General features: G+C 44.9%; 1 protein-coding gene across 2 annotated transcripts in view; it reads right to left on the bottom strand.

Moving 5' to 3' along the window:
• Nucleotides 1–237: 237 nt before the first annotated feature.
• The window catches only part of cyfip1 (cytoplasmic FMR1 interacting protein 1), a 26075-nt gene continuing 7945 nt past the window's right edge, over nucleotides 238–18367 (bottom strand). Inside the window, exons 4-31 of one of the 2 annotated variants that reach the window (XM_017479501.3) lie at nucleotides 18297–18367; nucleotides 18101–18202; nucleotides 17801–17982; nucleotides 17222–17318; nucleotides 17002–17130; nucleotides 16810–16914; nucleotides 16061–16152; nucleotides 15522–15639; nucleotides 13416–13538; nucleotides 13184–13309; nucleotides 12901–13067; nucleotides 12254–12401; nucleotides 12007–12160; nucleotides 11710–11866; nucleotides 11155–11251; nucleotides 10826–10902; nucleotides 8130–8238; nucleotides 7872–7991; nucleotides 7323–7522; nucleotides 6501–6588; nucleotides 6237–6380; nucleotides 6036–6126; nucleotides 5794–5924; nucleotides 3421–3493; nucleotides 3150–3244; nucleotides 2110–2348; nucleotides 1874–2021; nucleotides 238–1075 (exon numbers count right to left, since the gene is read on the bottom strand). The exon at nucleotides 18297–18367 is cut by the window's right edge and continues 7 nt beyond it. In XM_017479501.3, the coding sequence (XP_017334990.1) occupies nucleotides 911–1075; nucleotides 1874–2021; nucleotides 2110–2348; nucleotides 3150–3244; nucleotides 3421–3493; nucleotides 5794–5924; nucleotides 6036–6126; nucleotides 6237–6380; nucleotides 6501–6588; nucleotides 7323–7522; nucleotides 7872–7991; nucleotides 8130–8238; nucleotides 10826–10902; nucleotides 11155–11251; nucleotides 11710–11866; nucleotides 12007–12160; nucleotides 12254–12401; nucleotides 12901–13067; nucleotides 13184–13309; nucleotides 13416–13538; nucleotides 15522–15639; nucleotides 16061–16152; nucleotides 16810–16914; nucleotides 17002–17130; nucleotides 17222–17318; nucleotides 17801–17982; nucleotides 18101–18202; nucleotides 18297–18367 (3548 nt within the window). In that variant the 3' untranslated portion in view covers nucleotides 238–910. Of the gene's footprint in view, nucleotides 1076–1873; nucleotides 2022–2109; nucleotides 2349–3149; nucleotides 3245–3420; nucleotides 3494–5793; nucleotides 5925–6035; nucleotides 6127–6236; nucleotides 6381–6500; nucleotides 6589–7322; nucleotides 7523–7871; nucleotides 7992–8129; nucleotides 8239–10825; nucleotides 10903–11154; nucleotides 11252–11709; nucleotides 11867–12006; nucleotides 12402–12900; nucleotides 13068–13183; nucleotides 13310–13415; nucleotides 13539–15521; nucleotides 15640–16060; nucleotides 16153–16809; nucleotides 16915–17001; nucleotides 17131–17221; nucleotides 17319–17800; nucleotides 17983–18100; nucleotides 18203–18296 lie in introns of both variants that reach the window. The other variant, XM_053683474.1, reaches the window with a different exon arrangement.

Genomic DNA, 18367 nt, shown 5'->3' with positions numbered 1-18367 from the left:
CCGCCTTACGTCCGGGACGTCGACGTCAGGCTTCGTCTTAGTCCTCGTGTAGCGCTGTAAATACTTTTTTAAAAGCCTTCGCTTCTATCGGATGTACAGACGTGTACATAATCTGCACTGATTTCTGATTTCTCTGCTTTTTTTTTTTTTTTTTTTTTTTTTTATTTAACCACCATCCCTTCCCCCTCCTCCACTTCCCCCTCCTCCGTTACACCTTGTCAAGATGATTGAAACGACTTTAACAATAAATTGTTATATTTATTGAATTAAAAATCAGATTACAGATCAAATACAAAAAAGGCACATGTTTAGGCACTTGGTTATTATTTGTTTTTTTGTGTGTTTTTACTTTTTCTACTAGAGGAAACAAACAAAAACAAAAAGAAGAAGGTCTCACGCATGCACTCCTTCCAAAAACAAACACCCAAAGGAGTAAGAACATAAAGCCGACACTTTTAAATAATCTCTTGCTGGATCCCGCGAGGCCGTTTCCCTTTCTCCACGTTTGAAATAAGTAGCGAACACAAATGATTAGCGTATTACTAGAAAAAAAAAAAGAGACATTTGAATAAGGCACGTATTGTTTAAACCCTGGGACACGCGGTTCTTCTCTTCTCTTCTCTTCACCACGCCCTGGATCCATCTTAACAAAGCCGAAGTCTTGCACGAGATCCGGTCCGTGATTGGTCCAGAATCGGAATTCCCAAACTATAACACCTAGACGATTTACTGGCTCCGTTATAAAACACGACAGGATTAAGTGACGTGTGTCACTGTGTGTGGTCCTAGTGGCGCAAACACCCCCCCCCCGAAATACAACCAAAAAACCCCCCCGTGATTACTTAAGTTAATGCTGGTCTATTGAGCGATCGCAGATTACAGCGCAGGTCTAAAACGTACGGTGTAAATCTCAGTTGCTGGCCAGGGATTGGTGGATGGGCGGCTGGAAGCAGCGCACGTGCTCCACGGGCATGTTCTCGCCGTCCCCGGATTTCAGGTACTTGTTCAGAATGGCGAAGATCTCGTCGTTGACGACCTGGAACCTGCGGATGCGTTCCACCATTTTCTTTAAGGGCTGGATGAGGGGAAGAAAAAAAGAGATCAGAGTGAACGCGTATCGAGATGTGACGCCACAAGTCGGGGTCCAGGCTGGTCGGATTACTCGGGACGCGGCTTCTGATAAGAATGAAAGACACGTTCGAGATGGGAAAGTTACTGTAGCGAGAGGCGCTGTGACCCGTCCGCCATGATGAACGGTTCCCGATTGGTCAGGAGGTGATGATTCCTTTTCTATAACGACAGAAGCACGTCTACAGATCACAGGTACGCACGAGACGTTTACGGAAGCAGTCGGCGTTTGTGACGGAATTACCGTTTAAAGCTGCCGTAATTTTTCTTTGGGCGTTCCGCAACAGATAAAAAGTACGTGTCGTTCTTCAAAAAGTGACGAAATGTAATCGTCGGACGATTTTGTTGTCGTATAAGGGGAATAAGACACATCAGGACGCACTGCTATTGGAAAATAATCAACTCCGGCGTGGTACCGTATCGTCACACGACGTCGTCATGGGTTATTTTCCGGTAACGGTTCGCTCTGATCCGATCGGTCGAGCGGCGTTCCGAGAGCGCCTGTATTTCCTATAACCACACTGGGACGCCAATTTTAACGGAAACAACTTTAACAGGAACGCCAGCTAGCCGACATGCTATAAAGTGGGCGTGGCTTCTTCGGCGAATCGTTGCAGTGCCGATATTCGGTATGAACACACTTTATATTGCTTCATTTATTCCTCACCTCACGTGTAATAAATGAATATTAAAACGGAGGAACAGGGCGTTATTTAGCACCTACGCGATCTCGTGTCGGACTCACCACGCTCTTTATGATCTCGTCCTTGCCGTCGTGTTTCTGCACCTTGAGCAGGTGGTAGCTGAAGTCCAGGATGTCGAAGCGTCTCTGCTGCCCCAGCAGGGTGATGATCATGCAGCCGGCCCAGTTCAGCCCGTCGCCAAAACACTGCCTGGAGAACAGAAACAACTAGGCGTGATGGACCTGAGCGTAAAGTGCTCTCTCTAAACGAACACGCGATGACGGAATCCGTCACTCACTCCACGGTGAACTCGTGCGCGCCGACCGGGATGCAGTACACGAACTGCATGGCGCTCCACAGCCGGTGAAACTCCACGCACTCGTCCACGTGCATCACGCCGTTGCTAGGTAACGGGCCGCGCCATATGGGGTCGTCTAGGAAACCGCGGACGCGTGACAGGATGACCTCGAACATGGACAGTCCGCAGCACAGCCTCTCTTTGGTCAGCAGGTCGCCCTCGCGAGCGATGGCGATTTGCTAGCGAGAGATTTTGAAGCCATAAACAATAAGGTTAGATGAGGATATGAAACACTGTGCGTGTCATGAGGTTACAGGACATTAATCAGTCAACCACCAGGTGGCGTGGTGAAGTGGAGTAAAGCCAAGTTGATCGTTTTCCTATAACCGTACACCGAGTTTTATTCTGCTTCTACCGGGGCAGGTAACATCAACCGATCTGATATTTCTAATCAAGCTCAACGTGCACTTCCTCTCCACTTCCTGTACAAAAATAAATACATTTCTGAATCATTTTAATAGATTTTTAAATAAATCACCTGACGACAAATCAAAAACGACAGATGGACAGACGAAAAGGAAAAAGATGGATGGATGGATGGATGGATGGATGGATAAATACATGGATATATAGCCAGATGGGTGGGTGGTAGATGAATGGATGGATGGAGATAAATAGATAGACGGGTGGATAGACAGATACTTGGACAAATGTATTGATGGATGGATGGATGGAGTTAGATAAACAGATGGATGGGTGGAGGGATAGATGAATGGATAGATATAGCTATAGATGGATGGATAGACAGATAATTGGATAAATGGAGGGATAAATCTATAGATAGAGGGATGGACGGACAGATAGCATTTCCTGCTCTATTTAATGTACGCTCCTACGTCATTACTATGGCAACCAACGTGAATCTGAAAGCTACAGTCTAAATAAACCAATCGGAATTTAAAAATAGAATAAATCAAAGTAAATGATGGTGTGTGTGTGTGAGAGAGAGTGTGTGTGTGGGGTAGTGATTATCTGCCCACCTGTGGAGTCCCCAAACGCTCGATTAGAGGCACCAGGTGCAGCGCAGTGTATTTGGCCTCCAACCGCTTCATCTTGGCATCCAACCGCTCACCCTCTGTACACAGGAAAGGGGCGGGGCTTAGACAAGTTTCACAACTCTTCAATAGAATTTTATCACCACATCCTCATGCCAACCAGTCACACACACACACACACACACACACACGCACACGCACACACTCTAACCCGCCAGACCCCAGTGACCTACATCCATGTGTATTGTTCCAGTACCTTTGACGTGAATCCTGGGCAGAATGTTCTGGAAGGGTGCAGCGTGCAGCAGGTCACACACTTCCTCCTGAGACTGCAGAGGAACAGAAATATAACCAATAAAAACATTCTCATCAGCAGCATTATCATGTGACCAGTGTGAGAGTCCTGACTGATAAAACCCGCAAACAAACACCTCTTTGTGTGTCAGAGTGTGTGTGTGTGATTCATGCAAACTCAAACAGCGACACACACCAACCAAACCCGGGTGTGAGAAAGAGTGTGTTGCATCGCTCGCTTTAACGCTAACAACCACTCTGACAACGGAAAATAAGGGGCTTTGTGATGAAGGTCAGTAGGTGGAGCTGTGGCCAAAGATCACATGACCACAATACACACACTCAGCACGGGTCCAGAACAACCTCGCCTCCATGCCAGGGTTATTATAGTGTGTGTGTGTGAGTGTGAGTGAGAGAAAACAAAGATACAATTTTACAAGTAATATAAAACCAGAGAGAAAACAACAGGGTGTGAGTTTCTCGCTCTCTCTGTGTGTGTGTGTGTGTGTGTGTGTGTGTCTCTCTCTAGCTGTTTGTGTGTGTGTCTCTCTCTGTGTGTGTGTCTTTCTCTAGCTGTTTGTGTGTGTGTCTCTTTCTCTGTGTGTGTGTCTCTCTAGCTGTTTGTGTGTCTTTCTCTAGCTGTTTGTGTGTCTCTCTCTCTCTGTTTGTGTGTGTGTCTCTCTCTCTCTGTGTGTCTCTCTCTCTCTGTGTGTGTGTCTCTCTCTAGCTGTTTGTGTGTGTGTCTTTCTCTAGCTGTTTGTGTGTGTGTCTTTCTCTAGCTGTTTGTGTGTGTCTTTCTCTAGCTGTTTGTGTGTGTGTCTCTCTCTAGCTGTTTGTGTGTGTGTCTTTCTCTAGCTGTTTGTGTGTGTGTCTCTCTCTCTGTGTGTGTGTCTTTCTCTAGCTGTTTGTGTGTCTTTCTCTAGCTGTTTGTGTGTGTGTCTCTCTCTGTGTGTGTCTTTCTCTAGCTGTTTGTGTGTCTCTCTAGCTGTTTGTGTGTGTCTCTCTCTCTCTCTCTCTGTTTGTGTGTGTGTCTCTCTCTAGCTGTTTGTGTGTGTGTCTCTCTAGCTGTTTGTGTGTGTGTCTCTCTCTAGCTGTTTGTGTGTGTGTCTTTCTCTAGCTGTTTGTGTGTGTGTCTCTCTCTCTGTGTGTGTGTCTTTCTCTAGCTGTTTGTGTGTCTTTCTCTAGCTGTTTGTGTGTGTGTCTCTCTCTCTCTCTCTGTGTTTGTGTGTGTGTCTCTCTAGCTGTTTGTGTGTGTGTCTCTCTAGCTGTTTGTGTGTGTGTCTCTCTAGCTGTTTGTGTGTGTGTCTCTCTCTAGCTGTTTGTGTGTGTGTCTCTCTAGCTGTTTGTGTGTGTGTCTCTCTAGCTGTTTGTGTGTGTGTCTCTCTCTAGCTGTTTGTGTGTGTGTCTCTCTCTAGCTGTTTGTGTGTGTGTCTCTCTCTCTCTCTGTTTGTGTGTGTGTCTCTCTCTAGCTGTTTGTGTGTGTGTCTCTCTAGCTGTTTGTGTGTGTGTCTCTCTAGCTGTTTGTGTGTGTGTCTCTCTCTAGCTGTTTGTGTGTGTGTCTCTCTCTAGCTGTTTGTGTGTGTGTCTCTCTCGAGCTGTTTGTGTGTGTGTCTCTCTCGAGCTGTTTGTGTGTGTGTCTCTCTCGAGCTGTTTGTGTGTGTGTGTGTCTCTCTCTAGCTGTTTGTGTGTGTGTCTCTCTCTAGCTGTTTGTGTGTGTGTGTCTCTCTCTAGCTGTTTGTGTGTGTCTCTCTAGCTGTTTGTGTGTGTGTCTCTCTCTCTGTTTGTGTGTGTGTCTCTCTCTAGCTGTTTGTTTGTGTGTGTGTCTCTCTCTAGCTGTTTGTTTGTGTGTGTGTCTCTCTCTAGCTGTTTGTTTGTGTGTGTGTCTCTCTCTAGCTGTTTGTGTGTGTGTCTCTCTCTAGCTGTTTGTGTGTGTGTGTCTCTCTCTAGCTGTTTGTGTGTGTGTGTCTCTCTAGCTGTTTGTGTGTGTGTCTCTCTCTAGCTGTTTGTGTGTGTCTTTCTCTAGCTGTGTGTATCTCTCCCTAGCTGTTTGTGTGTGTCTCTCTCTGTGTATCTGTGTGCGCGCGTGTGTGTTTCTGTTCTACGTAGTTGCTGTTGAATATTTCAGTATCTTTGCCATTTTCTGCTTAATTTCATTATTTTCAAAGATAGTAATGTCCTTCAAGTTCACTGTGATGATTAGATTAGATTAGATATTAGCTGTTTTACTAAAGTATGACCAAAATTCAGGAATTCGCTCTCTCTCTATGTGAGCCTCTGTCTCTCCATGTCTATATCTGTGTGTGTGTGTGTGTGTGTGTGTGTGTGTTGGACGTACCAGGCTCTGTTCACTGAGCAGACAGAACAGCACGGCGTTGCCCACCTCCCTGAGGTTCTGGAAGCACACGGTCTTCAGCTCAGCGTACTCCACTATGTCCTTCAGCTGGTGGTGGAAGAACTCCAGGATCCCTGTAGCACAGGACAACCTCATTAACGTTACCTCACCACACACACACACACACACACACACACACACAGACAACCTCAACGTTTTATAGACAAACTAAACCAGTCACAGACCTGGAGATCCATACTCGTGGCGTGGCAGACGGCAGATCTTTGGCATCACCTCCATCAGAGTCCTCACATACTGCAGAATGGTGCCCTGGAGCTACGATGAAAACAAGATGTTACCTGAAACTCACCTGAGCTTCACTAGACATTCTTACTTAATAAGAGTAAAAACATCACACACAGCACCAGACCGGACGTGGTCCTTACCAGGCTCTTCACCACCTTCAGCAGCTCCTCCATCACCACGGCGATGCCCTGGTACCCCAGCAGTCTGCACATGGCCTTGATATGAGGAGGACCCACAAAGTTCCGGTAGAAGCCATATATACTACTGTATGCCAAGTTCAACGCCTGGGTGAGGAGAAAGAGTAACGAGGAGTTAGATTAGATTCTGATCAAGTCGGGTGTGTGTGTGTGTGTGTGTGTGTGTGTGACATATCAGTTACATCCAAAGATAAAAAACGTTCTGACCTTTGAGCCGTAGAGGTACTGAGGCTGAGCGTTGGGCGGTTTGTCTCTCTGGAACTCCTGGGAGAACGGCAGTACCGTACGAACAAACCTGACCATGAACATGCGCACACACACACACACGCACACGCACGCGCACACACACAGGGCAATCTGTTAAACGACCTTCTGCCATGACTAGAGACAACTGAATGCTTCTTACAGAAATGCATCGTTTATGTACAAATTATACTCTTCTTTTCAACCATTTCAGATCGACATCCACCCCTCATCCCTCCCTCCTTCCATCCATCCACCCCTCATCCCTCCCTCCTTCCATCCATCCACCCCTCATCCCTCCCTCCATCCCTCATCTCTCCAACCATCCAACCACCCATCCATCACTCTCTCCCTCCCTCCATCTATCCACCCATCTATCCCTCCCTCCATCCATCCAACCAACCACCCATCCATCACTCTCTCCCTCCACCCACCCCTCCATCCATCCAAACACCCATCACGCTCCCTCCATGCATCCACCCATCCACCCCTGCAACCACACACTCATCACTCTCCCTCCCTCCATCCAACCAGCCACCTATCCCTCCATTCCTCCCTCAATCTAACCACCCATCCATCACTCTCTCCCTCCACCCACCCATCCATCACTCTCTCCCTCCACCCACCCATCCATCCCTCCATCCACTCAGCATGCACACTTTGATGGCTCTGTCTGTAGCTCGCAAAGGCGAGCACATTAAACATCTGGTATTAAAGTACGAGTCTTTGTTCCCTCCATATTGGTCTGGGGGTGCGCAAACTTTCGCACAGAACAGACCGGCATACCTGTTGGTGGAGCCGTTGTAGCAGTAGTTGGGCAGGAAGTCGTAGTTGAGCTCCCAGAAGACGTGCAGCGTGATCCTGCCGTACGGAGCGGAGACGTTGTGGTTGGCCTCGCGGAACATGGCGTCCATGCTGTCCAGAGTGAGGAACTTACTCAGCAGCTTGTGGGTCATTCGGTTGATATCCAACAAACCCTCCAACTCCTGATGAGGCGAAGAGAGAGAGGGGGGGGGGACACAGACCCTCAGATGTCACGTCAAACAAACATGGCAGCTTGATGTGGACGAAAATGATCTGAAAATCGTCCTGGCGTGTTTGTTTGTTTGTTTGTTTACTTTTAAAGTTACGACGTTACAAAACAACCCTTTAGGCAGCATAAATATTCTATCTTTTCACCTCAGGTAACGTAACCGCCCATAGTTTTTACACGTTTCTAAGCAAGGCGCGTTATCGTCGACTCGTTTTCAAACGGTCCCCTGCACGATGCTACGTTTACACCGCCCCGAGTCGTGACTCGACTCGTCTTGGTTTACACAACTTTACAGAACGCACCACGATGGAGGTGAGGTCCTCGCTCTCGAAGCGATTAATCGCCAGCTCGAGGGACTTGTAGAGCGCAGTGGAGACTCGCTGAGTAATGAGACGGTTCAGGTCAATGGAACGACCCAAGAGCTGCAAGAAAACAAAAAAAAACCTCAGTTAAATGTAATACAGAGAGCATGCTAACACACACACACACACACACACACACACACACACACACACACACACTCAGCTCCCTAATACGTTTATCTTGATTTAAACCCACACCTGGACGTGTCTCTGCTTCAGCAGCGTCTCGTAGCGGTTGGACGGAGGCCATGAAATATTGGCACCCTGGTTTTTACATTCCGCCCGAAGTCTCTTATCCAGAAGCAAACTGCAGAGAAAACAGGAGGACACGGTTACTAAAACATACCAACACCTGTACTGTACACCTCAACGGCACACTGTTGTCCGAAATTACCCGGTACAACGAGGAACTCAACATCCAGTGCGTCTTTTTTTTTTTTTTTTTTTTTAAATTACGCTGCTTTCATTTAAAGTCTAAAATAATTCATTACTGAACACTGAAAAGGAGGGAAAAAAAATAAATAAATAAAAAAATAAATAAATGAATAAATAAATGAAATCTGCAAAATCTAAAAAAAACAAAAAAAAAACAAACCAAAAAAACAGCATTGCGTTTTTATTTTTAAAAAGAAACAATTTTATTCAACGTCTACAAAAATAAATAATTTAACACTGGGGGGTGAAAAAGGAACAAAAATAATATTTTACTATTTTAAAACCAATCAATCAGCTGCTTCCAGTTAGAGTACAATGGATACCCTAGCAACTGCCTAGTAACACTGTTAACAACCACCTGGGATGCCCTAGCAACTGCCAAGTAACACTCTAGCAAACCCCTAGCAACCACATGGGATGCCCTAGCAACCGCCCTGGGCAACCTGGCAAAGCCTTAGCAACAACCTCGGATACCCTTGCAACAGCCTAGCAACCACTTCACATACTCTAGTAATCGCCTAGCAACACCCGAGCAACCACCTGGGGTGAATGTTTGCCAAGTCTCTTTATTTTCACCGCAGATTAAAGTATTGGCACCCTTGGCCGCACAGGCAGACATTAACTATAAAAACCCGTGCTTCATTTTCAATAGTGATTAAAGTATTGGCACCCTCGGGCATGTATTATGGCATGGGCAGACATTAGGTAAAAGCTTACTCCTTTGATTTGTATTTTATATTCATATTTATTTAAGAATATGACATATACGGCATGTAGTCCTTTTTATAACGACGGTTTTGACGCGACTCGAGAAGGGACGCTGGATTGTGGCCTACGTGTAAAGCTCAACTCGACACGAGAAGAACGAGTCCGTTGTTATCAAACGGCCTTAATCCCTAGGACGTGGAGCAGAAGTGCGCATCAGTATCAGAAGACGAGTGGAACAAACACATTCCTGCACCTCGGCAGGCTCCAGTCAGTCCGTCTGAGGAATGTAGTTTGGACAGAGTTATGCAGAGGAGAAGTAAAAGCCTTGATCGTGTAGATAGAACTCACAGTACACGTGTAGGAGATATGTGCGTCAAATATCGATGAGGAGGTCGGCCTGATCTGGTGCGGTGTCTGCAGCCGTGTGTGCGTTAGAGAACATAAACGTCAATCTAAAAGGATAGGGAGACCTCTAGTGGCGCTAAGTGAGAAATCTGAATTCTCTCCAGATCCCGACCTCCATTATTGCTCAGGTTTGCCTTTCTAATAAAGTTTTCTTCTGATTCCACTAAGTTCTGGTGCACTAACATTAAAATACTGGCAACCTTTGTGTGAAAAACACTGCATTTAACCCTTTCAGGCCCACACTTATGGACGTCACAGAATGTCTCTGGCACATCTTTCAAGACAAAATCAAAAATTAAAGTGAAAAAAAAAATATATATATATATATATATATATATATATATATATATATTCATTTTTCCCCACAGATATTTTCTATCATTTTTTATCGGTTTAAAGTCACACTCCTGGTCAAAAGTTTGTGGACACTCGACTGAAACGTTCATGACGTTAAAAACCTTTTGCTCTGAAGGTGTGTGATTAAACGTGTGAAATCGGTGTCGAAGACAGAAATACAATCGTGCCGACGTGTTCGTTTCTTTCATTAGAAAACTAACATTTTATTTACAAGATATACATATTTAAACGGACGACTCGGAGAGAAATATTTCCCGAAACGCAGCCGATAAGAGTCCGGCGTCGGTGTGAACTCCTTTAATCCTGTTTAAAAAGCATCTCGGGGAAATTCCTCGAGAAATCCGGTGAGAAAAAACGCCAGGAATACATTTCTGCAAATTCCAGGAGAAGAGCGCGCCGACTCTGAAGATCTTAAAACATTAAATTATTCCGAAGTATTTGGGATTTTTTTAAACCCCCCCTTAATTCCCATAGTTCCGTTTGTGTTCCTCCAGAGTTTTGATGACTTCATTATTATTATTCTTAAATGCGGAAAGAAGAATAAAAATAAAGGATGACTTTTGACCGGTAGTGTATTTTAGACTTGCTTTCGAACAATTTTAGTTTAAACACACACAGTAAGACTTCTTTTTTGCAAGTATAACGTGTTCGTTTTTTTTTTTTTTTCCCTCGTCGTATTTCGCATAGACAAACCCATTTAAAAGTAATATTTATGATCGGAATTTCTATGATTTTAATTTTAAGTGATTTAAAAAAAAAGAAAAAGAAAAAAGAAAACGGAGGTGTTTTTAAATCCTTTACGCGTGAACGGGTTAGAACAACCTCGCCGTAGCGCACGAGTTTATTTCACTGTTATTTTTTTCCCATTATAAGTGAATCATGGGCAGATTTTCATTATTTGTGCTTCTCATGTCACATGATAAACCTCCACAGAAACACACACAGAGTCGGACACAGGATACGCCTCCTGCTTATCTTTTTCCACTTACCTTCCGGCCAGAACCTTGTAGTAGGCAAAAATTTGATCGGCGAGTTTGTAGACAAACTGGTCGAAGCAGAGGTTCACCTAAAGAGAAGAAGAAAAAACATCTCTCTGTGTCATCAAATCCATACGCTGAGGGGTTTTACTAATAAATAAAGACCAGATGCACCGGTGTGAAACCATTCAAAAAGACACCCTGAAGCTTCCTCTAATGCCGTTTGATTGTAGCGCTTAAAAATCTGCGGTGATTTCATTAAAGCATTAAATCGGGTTTGTAATAATAATAATAATAATAACAATACTAATATAACTGCAGGTTTGAGACGACGGGGTTACCTCAGCCTCGATCTCGTCGTAGAGGAACTGCTTCTTGAACTTGGTGAGAGCGTAGTGTGCGCTGTCGTTGTACAGGTCCAGAGAATACAGCACGTACCTGCGGAGGTTCGAGACGTCCTCAATAAAACGCACTGGCTCGGTTTTACCTCCTCAACTAATTAAACTCCAGAATTAAACTCCTCCCAGAGTTACTGTCATGACCCGTCTGACTGGATTTTTGGTATCGTGACATCCCTAAGCGATACTATAATAAATTGTCATGCCTTTTTATAAACAAACAAACAAACAAACAAACAAATAAATAAATAAAGCATCGACATTTTGATACATTTCTATTTTTTTTTTTTTTAAATTTGGAAGCCTGTGATGTACTTAATCTTTAAAAATGTCAAATTTGTTTTACAGATGAATTTCTTTTAATTCATAAAAATGACACATTGTTATAAACAAAAAATAAACTCTATATTTTATATATATATATAATAAATGTCTGACCAATTACGAATGTTCCCATCTTCACGTTTGGAGCTTTTTAGACGCAGCAGTGTTACTCACTCCATCATGGAGGCCTCTTTGACGTCCAGGATGTGGTCGGTGAGGATCCAGGGCACGGACATCTCAATGGGGAACTGGATACGGCGACCCATGGTGAGCTCCAGGAAGAACTCGCGGAACCACAGCTGGGACAGGTCACAGCACTGCTGCAGGGTCTCTGCGACAGCACACACACACACACACACACACACGCACGCACACACACACACACACACACACACCCTCCATTGACCTCTCGATCAGCTCTCTTAAAGTCCAACCAGCCGTATCTGATCCGACAGACGACCGGGTTCTTACCGCTGAAATTGAGCAGGTGAGTGTAAAAGAAGGATTCCCGGTGGAACCTCTCGATGTCCAGGATGGCCGGTCCTTCCAGGCCGCTGCGCAGCGTCTTCTTCGAGCCGCTCTTATCCGCTACCAGAGACTCCAGCATCGTCCTCACCATGTACAGCTGCGCAGGGAGGGGGATCGGATTAATAAGCGAAGCTCCGAGCGACCCGTCTGGACGCCGAGCGATGAATAAATTCCCGAGTAAAGAACACACCTGAGTGCTTGAAGGACCCACGGCGCGACGGGGCACTTTGATATCAAACCCTCCTTTGGGATCCTTCTCCCCTCGCAGGGCCGGGTCGTTATGGGGCTCTCGTCTCGTCTCCCAGTCGCAGATGGTCTTCCGGATGGCCTGGAGGACGCTGCAACAACAAATCAGTCACCTTCAAGAAGAACAAAGTCTTTAGTTTATTTATTTTCCGCACGAGGCTAAGCGGAAGCACGACGACGTCTCAGGGACGCCGGACACCCTGAACCCGGACAGCTGAAGGCCGGACCATGTTTTCTCCAGTTTGCGTGCTCGCTCTAGCCTCAGATCACGGTTCTCGCCCGACAGGATATCGTCCTCTGCTCAAGTTTCGACGTGTTGGGATGCTTTTCTGCTCAGCACGGCTGTAAAGAGTGCTTATTCGAGTCCCCGGAACTGGATGTGTTCCAGTTTTTCGCACCATTCTGTGCAAACTTAGGAGACTTTAGAGTGCAATCCCTGGAGGTGTTCCTAATAAATTGGCGGGCGAGTGTAGGTTATTTTTGTTTGTGTATTAAAAATATACCTTTGAGATTAAGGCTTTGAACACCTTTAAGAGGTTTTATTTTGTTACCTCACCCCACACACACACAAAGACACACACACACACACACCTCTGGATGACGTTCTTCTTCTTCTTGATTGCCTGGCGCAGCGGGTCGCGCAGTGTGACCTGGGCGAAGTCCTGCAGGGCGGCGTAGATGGTGTGGCGGATGGCGTGGTTAAACACACTCTCCATACGACCCATCAGCACCTGCAGCCCCTTTATCATGGCAATGACCTGGACCCAATCAGAACCAAACCCTCAGTCACTCAGAACCAGTGTTCTATCTGAATTACACTCTCACACACACACACACACTTTCGCCGTTATGCTTTTCAGAATCAGACACCGACCTCCACCAGAGCGAACTTCTCTTCACTGGTGTAGTTGTATCTGGTGGCTCGTTCATACTCCTCCGCGTTATCGGGACATTCCTTATTGGAATATTTGTCTGTCGGATGCACCAACTTCCACGAGTACTGCCAGAAAAGAAGTCATGTGTTTGAGAAACTGCGTAAGGAAGCGTAAAGCTTAAAGCCCTGACACTGGAGACTCCTTCCATAAATGTTACGTAAACACACTCACCACTTCCATGACTTGAGCACTCCACTGAGAGAGCAGCTGAAGGCCCTGCAAGGCCAGGTCACACAACTTCCTGTACTCGCCGTCCGTCTTCTGGGCCTCTTGGCGTCCTGATCCTGTCACCACCTTAACACGCGCACACACACACACACACACACACACACGCAAAATGAAGGAGAAAGAAAGTGACATTTATGGATAGATGGATGAAATTTGGGAAATTTCCCTTGGGAACCTCTTTCTACACACGCTGGGGAAAGGTTTGTTTACTTTTTTCCACCACTGCATGTCCAACCAATGACTGAAAGGGTTTTACGTGAGGGTTTTTACCCCTTCATGCACCACAGTCAGTCTTTACGATTTTTATTTGTTCTTTTAATTGTGTGAAAGCAAAGCAAACTAAATAGCAAAAAAAAAAACAATATCAACTTTCACACTGTTCTGGCAACCGAACTAAAAGGTGTAGATAGATGGATGGATAAATGGATGGGTGAATGTATAAATGGTTGGATAAATGGATGGGTGGATGGATGGATATATGGATGGATAAATGGGTGGATAAATAGGTGGATGGATAAATGGTTGGATAAATGGGTGGATGGATGGATAAATGGTTGGATAAATGGGTGGATGGATAAATGGTTGGATAAATGGATGGATGGATAAATGGTTGGATAAATGGATGGGTGGATGGATGGATAAATGGTTGGATGGATAAATGGGTGGATGGATGGATAAATGGTTGGATAAATGGATGAGTGGATGGATGGATAAATGGGTGGATGGATAAATGGTTGGACAAATGGATGGATGGATGGATGGATAAATGGGTGGATTTAATGGATGGATGGATGGATAAATGGGTGGATGGATGGATAAATGGGTGGATGGATGGATAAATGGAAGGGTGGATGGATAAATGGGTGGATGGATGGATGAATGGGTGGATGGATGGATAAATGGGTGGATGGATAAATGGGTGGATGGATAAATGGGTGGATGGATGGATGAATGGGTGGATGGATGGATAAATGGGTGGATGGATAAATGGGTGAAGGATGGATAAATGGAAGGGTGGATGGATAAATGGGTGGGTGGATGGATAAATGGGTGGATGGATAAATGGTTGGATGGATAAATGGGTGGATGGATGGATAAATGGAAGGGTGGATGGATAAATGGGTGGGTGGATGGATAAATGGGTGGATGGATAAATGGTTGGATGGATAAATGGGTGGATGGATGGATAAATGGAAGGGTGGATGGATAAATGGGTGGGTGGATGGATAAATGGGTGGATGGATAAATGGGTGGATAAATGGGTGGATGGATGGATAAATGGGTGGATGGATAAATGGGTGGATAAATGGGTGGGTGGATGGATAAATGGGTGGATGGATGGATAAATGGGTGGATGGATAAATGGGTGGATAAATGGGTGGGTGGATGGATAAATGGGTGGATGGATGGATAAATGGGTGGATGGATAAATGGGTGGATGGATGGATGAATGGGTGGATGGATGGATAAATGGGTGGATGGATAAATGGGTGAAGGATGGATAAATGGTTGGATGAATGGGTGGGTGGATGGATAAATAGGTGAAGGATGGATAAATGGTAGATGGATGGATAAATGGATGGATGAATGGATGGAGTACCAATACCGCAGTAAACTAAGTAAACAAAATAAGATGCAAGTAGCAAAATAAAGAAATAAATAACCCACACGTAGTTTGATTGAAGTGACCAGGAAGTGAACGTCAGCAGGTTGCATGACGCTTATAAAGAACTGAATAAATAAAAAATAACCCAATGTGAAGGAAGGAGAAAAAGCTCCCGTAGCGGCGTTGCGCTTAAATACCGCCCCTGAATAAAATTATCCAGGGTTCGAGCGCTTTCCTAACTTCCTACGAAGCTCTAATCACTTCACCAGCCACGATCCATCCATAATTATTCCTAGCAGTCCATTTCTGTTCCATTTGGCCTCTGAGGAGGAGCAGTAACAGCAACAAATAATAAGAACGTAAACGTGAGAACAGCTGACTTGAAATAATCAGGAGCTTGAATCAGAAAGGAAACAAGATGGCCGCCTGGTCGAGGAACACACCTCGCTGTTGCTGTAGCGAGCCAATTCGGAGATGAAGCGCATGTGATCCTCACGTATCTGAATCATCTGCTCACAGATATTATACTGAGGACTGCTGCCTGTAGATGTACAAGACCATCTGACACACACACACACACACACACACACACACACACAGAGTTCAAGTTAAAACAACATCTTAATACAGACTCAAATTCACTCACTGCTTTGTCTTTACGGAAAATTTCTGTTGAACGTAATAAAACCTTTTTTTTCTTTTACAATGTAAGGATTCTTTTTTTAAAATCACTCTCACATGATAAAACCTCTATCGTTTTGCGCATGAAAGCAGCATGGAACACGTTCCCGTGAACAGAAGCATTATCGCATCACAAAATGTCACGGCCAATCGGGTTCCGGTATGCAAATGACGGCCGCTTCAACCGGGAAAGGAGCGAAACGTGCAGCTGAGAATTTCTTGATGAGGGTCCAAACTGATGTGCTACGCTGTAACGACCTGCTAATCGTTGAGTCTGATCAGATTACGGTTTACGTCTTACCTGGACTTGTTTTCTTCGAAATGAGCGCTGGTCTTGATGTAACGGGACAGCTCGATCTGCATGTCCCCGAACAGCGGCACTACCTGCAGTTGCTGCGGTTCACAACGGAAAGAAAAAGGGAGGGTTCAAACGAAACACGACAACAAATCCTGCTGACCTGAACGCGCGATATTCACCTGGCGAAGGCGGGACAACTAAAACAGCAGAGTTTATATCTGATTATTTCTGTTTAATAGGAAAAAAGTAAATAAATCAACAGAAACACCTTATTTATTAAAGCAACATCGGCTGAGTAACGACTAATATATATATATATATATTTCACTTTATGTGTAATGAATCTAGAATATACGAAAGTTCCACCTTTTTTTAAATTAAATAACAGAAAAAATAAAAGAACTTTTCCATGATATTACATTTTTTTGAGATGCACCTGTATAATTTAATTAGTGTATTATTTTTATTATTATAAGTGTTAATATGATAATGTAGTTTAACGCACGGGTACACTGCATATCTGCTCAAAATGATCATTTGCACGTGTTATAATTTTATTTCGTAAATGTATATTTATTTAATAATAGAAGTATCATCCAACTAAATCTTTCAGTATCATTTCAGCTGTCTTTTTTTTCCTCCCCCCGCACGACTGTTTTTGCCGGAGGTCTCTTCGTCACGCGACATGAAAAAAAACAACGTCTCTTAGGACCTAAAGGGAATATTTAGTGGACCACTTTCACTCCTCACACCTTGAAAAACTTGTCGATTTTGGTGAGGTTGATCCTCTTCTTGGCGTCCAGTTTGTAGATGTTGCTGTTGGTTCCATCCATCAGATACAACCCGAAGCCCATGACCTGAAAGGACGCAGGAATGACGGAGAACAATCACCACAATAAATTGAAAAAAGGAAATAAAGTGAATAAACGAACACGGTGCATTACTTTGAGCAGCATGTGCTTCTCGCTGGGCGTAAGGTACATCTTGTACTCGTAGTAGTCCACGCAGAGGTTGACGATATCAGCCAGGAGCTCTTCGTATCCATTAATCACCTCTAACTGCTGCTGGAGGGACTGAACCACACACACACACACACACACAGTTAACCACGCAGACAGGTAGAACATCAGTGCAGGGTAGAGGACGATCAATGCGCTGTGGTACCTGTGTGATCTTGTTGTGGTTGGCCAGGAACATGGATAAGTTCTGCGACTCCTGAATAGAAGACGGCTCGGACATTTTCCTCAGGAACTGCGCCGCTCTGTCAGAGACGGAGACAGAGACAAACTTCAATGCTTGGACCCCTTTATTGCCGAACCGAGCGCAATACACACGACACAATAAAGTCGAACAAAAACATTTGTGATTCTGACCGGTCGGAAGATATTTTCAATAACGTCAGCACATATTTGACGCGCTGGTTCCGATACGTTATCGTTTCCATAGTGACAAACTCGTCCACAGGGATGTGTACGGACGGACGCTCGAGATTTTTTAAAAAATCGTCGATGTGGTGAAGTTTTCTATAAGGAGACGATTATTTAACGTTGACAGAAGGAGTCTCCAGTGTCAGTGCCAGAGAATAGATTATTTCTTACAGTATATAGTGGCATCTACTGTTCGTTAGTGGTACTGTCACGCATTAATGCTACACATTATCGGTCTGATTGACACTTTGAGTCCTTTTCAGTTCCAAAATACAAAAATATCTATGGATTTTGTGCGAGTGTTACAAACGCGCACCGTTTGTAGGCCGAGTGGTCGTTCTTGACGCTGCACTTCATGTTCTTCAGCTCGTCCAGCACGGCAAACATGTTGATGAACTTTCCCAGGGTGAGCAGGTACGCCTCGGATACGAAGTCCTTCCTGCGCTCGGCGTGACACAGACGGCGCACCTCGCCGCAGAAGCGATCGATCGCCGTACGCTGGGAAAGTAAAGGGAACGCATCGCATCATTCGGTCCATCTGAAGCCCTTACACCACGAGATTCCTTTTAATGGTGCGCCATCACCACGACAACAACCCAACGTCAATGATCGTTACCTGGAAGTACATGAAGTTCATCAGCTTGGTGACCTCAGGCTCCAGCACCTCCACCGTCTTCTCGTAGATCTCCACTCTGTTGGGCTGCTCGTTGCACTTCACCTAAAAGAAGAAAGGAAATTTTTTTTTTTTTTAAACGTGAAAATGCAAAGTTAAAAGCTACAACTGACGTGAGCACCGTCTGTGTGCATGTTACCTGAGGGATGGCTCGGGAGCAGCTCCTCCAGGTGTAGAGCATCACAGCGTACTCCTGGCCCTCCTCCAACA

The sequence above is a fragment of the Ictalurus punctatus genome, chromosome 11 (genome assembly GCF_001660625.3).
Source record: "Ictalurus punctatus breed USDA103 chromosome 11, Coco_2.0, whole genome shotgun sequence".
Lineage (NCBI taxonomy): Eukaryota > Metazoa > Chordata > Actinopteri > Siluriformes > Ictaluridae > Ictalurus > Ictalurus punctatus.
The sequence above is the reverse complement of the archived record's forward strand: the minus strand, read 5'-3'. Positions and strand labels throughout refer to the sequence as shown.